This window comes from Adiantum capillus-veneris, chromosome 18 (genome assembly GCF_014529385.1).
Source record: "Adiantum capillus-veneris isolate H3 chromosome 18, ASM1452938v2, whole genome shotgun sequence".
NCBI lineage: Eukaryota > Viridiplantae > Streptophyta > Polypodiopsida > Polypodiales > Pteridaceae > Adiantum > Adiantum capillus-veneris.
The window spans coordinates 137,493,565-137,503,012 of NC_140948.1; the positions used below are offsets into that span (position 1 = coordinate 137,493,565).

At 42.9% G+C, this 9,448-nt stretch overlaps 1 protein-coding gene across 1 annotated transcript; it reads left to right on the plus strand.

Moving 5' to 3' along the window:
- The first annotated feature begins 438 nt into the window (after window positions 1-438).
- LOC147436496 (helicase required for RNAi-mediated heterochromatin assembly 1-like) lies at window positions 439-8,926 on the plus strand. Its single transcript, XM_086489372.1, has 11 exons — window positions 439-2,571; window positions 2,689-3,515; window positions 3,612-3,845; window positions 4,409-4,593; window positions 4,661-5,006; window positions 5,087-5,167; window positions 5,653-6,480; window positions 6,574-6,816; window positions 6,941-7,044; window positions 7,254-7,593; window positions 7,676-8,926. Exons 1-8 carry the CDS (start codon window positions 636-638, stop codon window positions 6,808-6,810), a joined length of 4,674 nt encoding a protein of 1,557 aa, XP_086345498.1. The 5' UTR covers window positions 439-635; the 3' UTR covers window positions 6,811-6,816; window positions 6,941-7,044; window positions 7,254-7,593; window positions 7,676-8,926.
- Window positions 8,927-9,448: the final 522 nt, after the last annotated feature.

Below are 9,448 nucleotides of genomic sequence, written 5' to 3' on the forward strand. Positions count from 1 at the left end.
GTTGCTCTCTCTCCGAGTTGGGTTCCCCCTTTCTGTGCTTTTGTGAAGGCTACCTTTCTCCAACAGTTCGTGTAGATTGTCCAGCACGTCACAAGAGGACATCAAGCAGAGCAGAGACTGCTAGAGATGAAGAAGGTGTGAGCACAGGCAAGGATAAACCCGACACCACAAGAAGACGGGGTTGTAGGTTGGCTTGTTGTCATGCAAAAACAATCTCTCTCTCTCTCTCTCTCTCTCTCTCTCTTTGGTAATGCAGTTCCATGTAGTCTGACTCGCAAAGCTGAGAGCATATTTGAAGATTCTCTCTCTTGTTTTCTTTTCAAAATGTGTAGCACCTAGTTTAGCACCTTTAAAAGGAGATCTTCAGAGCGTGAACTTTTTCACGCTCTCTCTGAAATTTCACGCTCTGAAGCCTCTCAGCTATAATAGATGTCTCCCTCTCTCTCTCTCTCTCTCTCTCTCTGCACAATTTAGAACCTTAACAATCATCTCCAAACGATCTTGTGAACATCATGGCAATCTGTCACAGTTCCAACTTCCAAGACTAAGTTCTTCTCACTCAAGCAAGCTCGCCATCCTTTACCAGGAAGTAAGACGTTGGCATATATCCGCCATCGCCGTGCCTAGAGCCTGCAATGTCATCTCCTCAGTCCAAACGTGGGCCTTCATCCTCGCAATCACAAGTTTCCAGCAGCAGTGCCTTGTCCCGTCCTCGGCTCAGACGAGGCACCATCTGTCAGCTCAACTTACCATCGGGCTATGGCTTTATTACACCCATCACAGATAATGTAGAACCGACCATGTGTCAGCTATCTGGTTATGGCAACTTTCTCAAATCCTGTCCAAATAAGCGCGCTGAAAGTCATCCTCACGAAGCAGAGAAACCTATTAATGTCTACTTCAGAGTTCCTTTGCTTCATACTCCCGACAGCTCTTGCCACACTGGTTTTATGACCCTCCAAGTTGGTGACACCTTGGAGTATATCTGCAATACACAATCTGAAAAGCCCCGCGCCATCTACACAGGCTTGGTGGCCTGCTCAGCACGAAGCACGGGTGATATGGTCTCATACTTGAACGTGCTACTTTCCATAATTAGCAGCGAAGATGTGCATATAGACACCATCCTCCAAGAACTTGTCAAAGCTCCACACGGAATCCTGCTAATTCTTTGTCATCCCAACCCTGATAGAAAATTGATTCTTCTCATGCTTAGTCTTGCTATTGAAGTCTGTGATCAGTTTCAGAAAACCGTGTCCTCTGCACTCAAATTGAAGCTGGCGAAGGAATTCTTCCGTCTCTTGGCTCGAAGCCCATTCATGACATCAGAAAATGCACCACTCTGTAAACTCCTCATGGAATTGCAGAAGACAGAATGTGAGCCTTCACTTCCACTCTTCCAAAGGATTTTTCTCAAAACTGCAAACCTGCAGTTCAAGCCTGCTCTTGAATCAGAATGGGGGAAACCATTATCAACGTTGGTGGCCTCAATCCAAACTCTAGTGCTTAGAATACTCAAAGAGCTCCCAGAAGAGCTACCCTTTCTTTTCTTTCTCATCCAAACTTTGAACAACATGCAGGTGGAGCTACAACGACCAGCTGACAACAGTCTCTCAGAAACCAAAGAAACTTCATTTTCTATGCAAGTAATAGATACTATTGCACATGCAAAAGGCCTGGAAGTGGGCAATCTACAAGTCAGTTGGGACAAGCTGTCCTTACTTCCCCTGGACTCAGAGATGGGTGATTATGCATCCTCTGCCCTGTATCTACCCGTGGCAAAAGTAAAGGGAAGTTATGACAGCGCAGAACAATATATTGGCACCTATTTTCGGCTTTTGCGAGAGGATGCTTTTGCATCACTCAAGAAAGGCTTAGCCGATTTCATCAGCGGCCATCTTGATCCCAGGGACATGACCGTTTGGTTCGGGGTCTCTGCAATGGGGGTTCATTTTGAGCATTCTTTGCCTGGCCTTGTGGTGGGTCTCCAACTAACAGATGGTCAGGCTAATCACTCACATCCAGAGCTCCCGCTTCCAGGCAGCCTCCTTTGTATATGTGACAATGGAGGTTGCTTCCGAAACCCAATTTGGGCGACAGCAGCCCGGTGTGAATTGAAGTCAAAAAAACAAACAGTGCTTTTTGTGGAAGTTCTAAAGGACAGCCCAGCATCTGACTCTCCATCATCACAAGGGTCGCCATGGGCAAGAATCTTGCATGCGTCAAACATGGTAGTTGCTGAATCTCCTGCGTACTACAGAGCATATGAACCTGTGCTTAAAGCACTGCAACAATTGGATGCAGAGATGATACCCTTTGCTTGCGAGCTTGTGCTTGCAAAACCCTCCAAGAAGCCTCCTGATTACTTGAATGGCTCAACAGTACTCAACTGGAGTTCCATGGGTGCAAAAGACTCCGGCTCAACTTATGGAGAGCTCAAAGCTGGGATCCATGCAATGGTGCCACCAATACCACGAGGATTTAAATCTATCTTGGACCAGACCCAAATAGATGCAGTAAACCACGTAATCCAACATCAGCTGGCCATGATCCAAGGCCCTCCTGGGACAGGTGCTAAAACTTTACAATTTTTTTCTCTTCGTAAACTTTCATAGCTAACTATTCTAAATTCCAAGACTTCAAAATAATGGGTATTTTTTTGCTTTGATAGACAACTATTCCTTGCAGGGAAAACGTTTCTTTCACTTAAAATTGTAGAGCTCTTGCTCTCTGCAAATACGCTACCAACAAAGCCAGTGCTCATTGTGACTTACAAGAACAAGGCCCTTGATCAGTTATTGGAGTCATGCCTAGATTTTTGTCCACCAAAGAGCGTTGTGCGTGTGGGAGGAAAGTGTAAGTCTGACAAGCTGGCACCTTGCAACCTGCAGAATCTTCTGATTAATAGCGGAAACAATAAGCTCTCGCACAGTAACTGGATAGCCAACTGTGATAAGCTACAGAAGCTTCAAGCGGAATTGAGGCAAGCATTAAGCAGCTTACATAACTGTCAAATATTTGATGTCAGGACAATATCAACACAATCATCCTTACAAGGCTTCCTGCAGAAGTTGTTTATTGTGAAGGGTGGAAAGGATCGGATCATGTCTCAAGATTCTGAATTCAGGAAAGAGAAACCCAGTGATACAGACGGGGCAGAAGGCCGACCAGAGTTATCCCAGAAGCAGCTTGACGAGATACTAAAGAAATGGATGCCACAAAAGGCAGTATTTGACTGTATGCAGGCTTGCTTTTCTAACTTCATGCCAAGTTCCACAAGTAATATGTCACTCAATCCAATTGAAGAAAAAGGAGCAGCTATCAAGAAACAGGATTTGCAAGAAGACAGTGAAGAGCAAGAAGAGTACCATCACCTTTGGGATGACATTAAGAGAGTAGACCATACTAGATCTAAGGATAGAGAAGACACAAATTGGCTATTCAAAGACTTTTTACAATTACCAGACCTTCAACAACATAGAACACAGCTGTTCAAGAGTCTTTCACTTGTCAACGTAAGTGCTCTTTTGTTATATATAATGCCTTTGGTTCCCTTTTTTGGCTTGTTCTCCCTTCAATATAGCAGTGAGCAAGCAGCATGTTTTATGCAGTTTGACCTGAACGGGTATAGTTGGCTTCTGGAGGCTGATCCATGGGAGCTGTCAAACGAGCATCGATGCATCCTCATACTGCTTATTATGCAGAAAAACCTCGATGATTGTAGCAGGAAATTTGCTGAAACAAAAGAACAATACGACCAAGTGTGCCTTGAAAATGCTGAAATCAACAAACAAAGAAGAATAGCTATTCTGAGAGAAGCAAAAGTTATTGGAATGACAACAACAGTAAGTTCCCTCATCCCATGAATGGTACTCTTCGTGGTCAACCAGGACCAGATCTAGCATTAGATCTGGATTGATTGGCAGTTTACTTGTGGACCTTGTGGATACGTATCCTTATCGATGCAGCACATAACCCTGATCATGGTTTTCAACTAATACATGGTTACAATTCCAACATTGCGGATACTAGAATCTTACAGCCAGGAGCTATACATAATTCAAATTTTCTATAAATTTAAGAATTCCAAGTAACCTGCATTCAGAAATTTTAGAATCACAAAAACCTGCAGGCTGGTGGAATCTATATATTTTCTATGAAAGGTTAGCCAGCAAATTATGTAGTCCATGCAATGAGCTCCATCTACCTAATGCATGTGCTACCTTCTCAACGACATACCTAATTACTAAATTAATATTCCTAATTCCAGGGCAAAATTACTAAAGAATCATGTGTTCAACTTCCAAATTGAAGCCAATAGAGAAAACATATTACCGGAAATCTTTAATATGGCATTCTAGGACCAAAAAGAGTGAATAAACTAACCACATCAATTGTATACATACAGGGTGCGGCCATTAATCAGGACATTCTGGCTACAGTTTCACCAGCAATTGTATTGGTGGAAGAAGCAGCAGAGATCTTGGAGCCCCACCTGATGGCATTGCTTTCTCCAAACGTAAAACACCTTATACTAGTGGGAGATCATAAGCAGCTTAGACCATCCGTTGAATGTCACCAGCTTCAGGTCAGGTATGCAAAGCTCAATGGACAGGACCTAAGCTTCTCATTGTGCTTTTTGACACCGCTCTAATTTCAGGCATAATTTGGGAATTTCAATGCTGGAAAGGCTTGCAGCACATAACCAACTACCCTTCCAGACTCTTGGTCTACAATCAAGAATGCGAGAAGAGTTTCTCCAGATGATTAAACCAATCTATCCCAGCCTCAGATCTAGCCTTTCCGTGGTCAACGGAGTAAGAAATAGACCAGCAAAGTGTATGAAATCAACATATTACTTCTGGAATCATCCGGCTGAGGAAAAAGCTGCTCGCAGCCCCAGCAATAAGCGAGAAGCATACATGGTCATCGCTTTAATAAAGTGGCTGCTTTCAGAAGGGCATAAGCACGATGAGATTTCAGTTATTTGTGCATATAACGGACAGGTTTACTGATTGTTGAATACATGCCATAACTCCTTACAAAATAATTTCCTACATTCCTAAAGACCTTACTGCCTATGTAGGTTACAGAAATACGGAATTTATTAAGTGAGCACAAACAAGGGGAAGAGTCTGTGGATGTCCAGACAATAGATCGATTCCAGGTATAATCCTGCTAAAGTATGTTGTCATTTTGCTGTAGACTTGCTTAAATGTAAAGAACCAGGTAAAGACAAGTATGATGGCATAAAAACTAGTGCAGTTCCCTCGCAAAAAGTCCCTTCAGTTTACGATACACTAGTTCCATAGGGAAATACTTCCTTTTTGAACCCTCGAGCACAGCATAAGGAGTGGGTGTTTTCTCTTACAAGGTATAAAGCATTGTAACTAGGCAACTAAAGTGTGTATGCTGAAGTTGGTAAAACCTTGCACTAAAGATGGAATCATCTCGCAACTGGATTCTTAAGAAGGAAAAGAATTATGAGTTTTTTCGCTACAGCATTTGTGCTTAAGATACAGGAAATAATGAGATATTTGACGATCTCTAACTTGCATCAACTTTCAGGCAGAGTAGCTGCACAGTATGGAGTACTGCACTTTGAAGTACTCACATTGTAATTGATATTCAATGCAAACTTTTGTGATGCAGGGATCAGAGAATCACATTATAATTGCCTCACTGGTCCGTTCCAATGAAAATGCAAAAATAGGGCATCTCATGGCACAGAACAGGCTTTGTGTGACAGTATCCAGAGCACGGAGCGGTTTTTACATGTGCGGGAATGCTGAAACTCTGTCTCAAGCATCTCCGCATTGGAAGGCTCTTATAGATGAGTGTTTCAGAGCTCGTAGCTGCCTTGGAGAAAACATATCTCTAGTTTGTCCAAGGCACCCTAATGATCCCCCAATCCCATTGCACCATGAAAAGGCGGTAAGATTTTCTCCTGATGTATGTGCTAAACCTTGCAACACAACCATGGCATGCAGTCATCCTTGCACAAGGACCTGCCACAATGGGGAACATGCTCTGTGCAAAGCTGAAGTTTCCCACATTTTTCCTGAATGCCAACATTCCACAACCAAGTTATGTTCACAGCCAGCAACGAGCCTAAAATGTAAGGAGACAATATGGATCACTCTCGACTCGTGTGGTCATAAAAAGCAATGTGTGTGCTGGGAAGTGACTGAAAAGATCCCACATGCAATGATGTGCAGACTTCCATGCGGGAAGACTCTCACCTGTGAGCATCCATGCACTTTGTTATGCAGTGAAAAATGTGGGTCAAAGCCTTGCAAACAATGTGCGGAGATTGACAAGATAAAAGCACAGAGACAGAAAGAATTGATAAGGAAACAAATAAAAGAGAAACGGTTAATTATTGACTCAGAAATTAAGAAGCTTAGAGATGATACTGCCGTTGGACCCTTCTTCGAAACCCTATGCTCAGAAAGAGAAACTGCAGCAGAGTATCATATGGTGTGTTGCTGTGTTTGCAAATTCACTAGCAATCAGAAGTCAATTGTACGCATTTATGCTGCTTACTAACTTCTCAAAATGCACGCATGGCAGGTGAAGGACAGAACAGAAAAGTTCATTCAACCAACCCACAGCATCCTGCCCATTGTGACAAAGATTGAAAAAGTCACAAACGCAAAGCTTCAGCTGAATTTTTTACAGGCTCAGAGAGATCTGATAGATGTTCTACAACCAAGTCAGCTCCTCTTTCATGGGACTAATGATGAAGGCATTAAAGGCATCACAACTGACGGCTTTCGTCTGCCGGCTCCAAATAATAAGAACATGTAACACAAAGTGAGTTATAAAAAAGGGATACGCAAGATAAATCTGCCCAGGATATACACATTAAGAAGTGATAAATACCTGCCCATGTCAAAATCAATGAGCTGCCTAATAGAGCGATGTTGTTTTCTTGCAGGGTGTCTATTTTGCTACAGATTCATCAAAGAGTGCCCAGCAGCTGTACACAAAGGGCTCCAACAAGCTACTCCTTTGCGAGGTCCTGATTGGTAGACCATGGAGGTAAACTTCTGTCCTTTCAACAAATAGCTTGCCTCAAACACTGAATGCAGACATAGCTTGGAAAAGTAAAAAAGAAATTCCATTGTCATGGTATGCACAAGTAATCAGCATACCCACTCAAGAAAATTAGGCTTTGCTTAGAATCGTAAAATGTGTGTAGAGCTAGAGTTCTATGTAAGTCAAGCACTCATGCATAGATTGGGATGCAGCTTAACCTCAGCAAGGCCAGATCTTGACTACAAAACAGTCCGGAAAAACTACGACTCGGTGTTCTCCGTGAGAAATAGCAGAGCATCGGGAGGCACCGAGTTCGATGAATATGTCATTTATAACCCAGATCAAGCTTTACCCAAGTATGTAGTCCACTATAAGAACATGGACAACAATGCTTTAACCCTGCAGACTCTACAAAACAAGGCAAACCTTGCTTTTGAAAGGAGAGTACTGGATGCTTCACCATCTGGTTACAAGGGTGACACCATCGATGAGATGCATTTTCGATTTGCAGAAGCACAGTTTTTCAGGATGTCCACAAACAAGAACCAAAAAGTAAGCCTCCTTGGAGGCTTTCATACGCAAATCTGTTCAATTCTCCCAATTGTCGCTTTCTAATTTACTAAACCGATTGCAGGTCAAGAAAGTGGAGCTTGTGTGGAACCAAGTTTTGTACGATAGATATCAAAAAGTAGAGCAGCAATTTTTACTTCAAAGTAAACCGGTCGATGAGATACTTGTCTTTCATGGCACAAACGGAGAGAGCATTGACAAAATAGTGAAGGAAGGATTTAAGGTCGGAGGGACAGATGGTGTGCCAATCAGATATGGGGCAGCTTATGGGCATGGTGTCTATACAGCAGCAAACCCAGATACCTCCATCCCATACTCTGGAGGGAGTGGAATGATGCTCCTGTCAACTGCTATATGTGGTAAGTTGGGTGAAGATCATAAAAAAGGCGGTTCTGAAGACATCTACGTGGTGACAAAAGGGGAACAGCTGCTTCCCAAGTACATTGTACATTTCCAGTAAGGGCAGCTTCTGTTGTGCTCAATATGTACTATCTGCCTGTGCAGAAGTTTGATATACGATCAAAACAGTCCTGATGCATGCAAAGACGGAAAAATCCATCATGCTCAGGCTACTGAGCGCTCTACTGCTATTCATAGCTCAACTGCAACGACGAGCTTTAAGAATTTGATTCGACCTGTTTTTTGCATGGGTTTCTCAGAGAGAATGCTACATTTGAACATTTGCAAGAAAAGGAAATGCATACTTCGCGAAAAGCTCATATACTGCGATTCGTCGTCTTAATAACCTTGCATAGTACGCATATTTCTGAACAGGCATCAAACATCTCATCTCGAACTATGGGCGGGTTCAGACTGCAGCGCCCTTTCCACCCAGTGACCAGAAGTCGGTCTGCAGACTTGCGATAGTCGACTCCATGCGGTGGGTGCACGTCGAGTGGGCCCGCTCAATGGTTGGGTCCGGCAATTCACGTTGATCTTACAAACTAATCTTTGGGTAGACAATGCTGGGTTCACACGAAATTGCAATGGGCAACAAAAATCATAGTAACACCACATGCAGGAATCACTGAAACGTATTCCAACCTCTAGCTTTTTCTTTTGTTCCCCCCTCAACACTAATTAACACAGGCCTCGCCAATGCGAACGAGAGGCCAATGCGAACGAATGGTCCACGTCAAAAGGTGTGAGTGGCTCTATTGTTGTAACATTTAATGGTCTAGTAACTTGTGTGTAGCGAAAAATAGCATAGACATAGTGAGCATTCCAATAGAATAGATTCCTAACGAGCATAGCAAGAGTGCTTGGATGGAGAGAGCAACAAAAAGCATAACACCTAGATAGATAGGCATGAACAATATTTCAAAAAAAGAGAGAAATTAAGCTATGACAACAGTTGAGGACCGGATTTACATGGAGCCGGTTTCTCTTCCAAAAGGCTTTGTATTATAGGTTTCCTCCATCAAGAGAGACGTTTTACAATACAATACTTTGTGTTCCTTTAATAACTTGCTGGTGCAATGAAGATGGAAGCTTCAAGCGCCAAGCTCATACTTGTAAAACACAATATCAATTCCCTCACGGTCTCAGACTCAAGACCTCACACAGCTTCGAAGATGGTGAGAGCTAGCGAAGTATGAGAGTAGATCGAGAGGAAGAACAAATATGTCTCCTCACATAATCACTCATAATAGCTTAGTAATTAGCATGGTAGAGGAGATGAGCATGCATTGGAGCTTGGCTCTTGGTTGGATTTGCATCACAAAGCCAAGACTTATTGGTGTAGGCCTCCCTTCTCACAAGCTTGGAGTAGATGATGAGCTTTCCATTAAAGCTTGAGAAGGAGATAGTCTTTTTTACTCCACACATGAGATTGTGT

Bases quoted from the DNA above. Each gene is read 5' to 3' on its own strand.
- LOC147436496 (XM_086489372.1), top strand. From the start codon at position 636: ATGTCATCTCCTCAGTCCAAACGTGGGCCTTCATCCTCGCAATCACAA. The intron at 3,516-3,611 runs GTAAGTGCTCTT...TGTTTTATGCAG, and splicing joins AGAGTCTTTCACTTGTCAAC to TTTGACCTGAACGGGTATAG. The intron at 5,007-5,086 runs GTTTACTGATTG...CTGCCTATGTAG, and splicing joins TTTGTGCATATAACGGACAG to GTTACAGAAATACGGAATTT.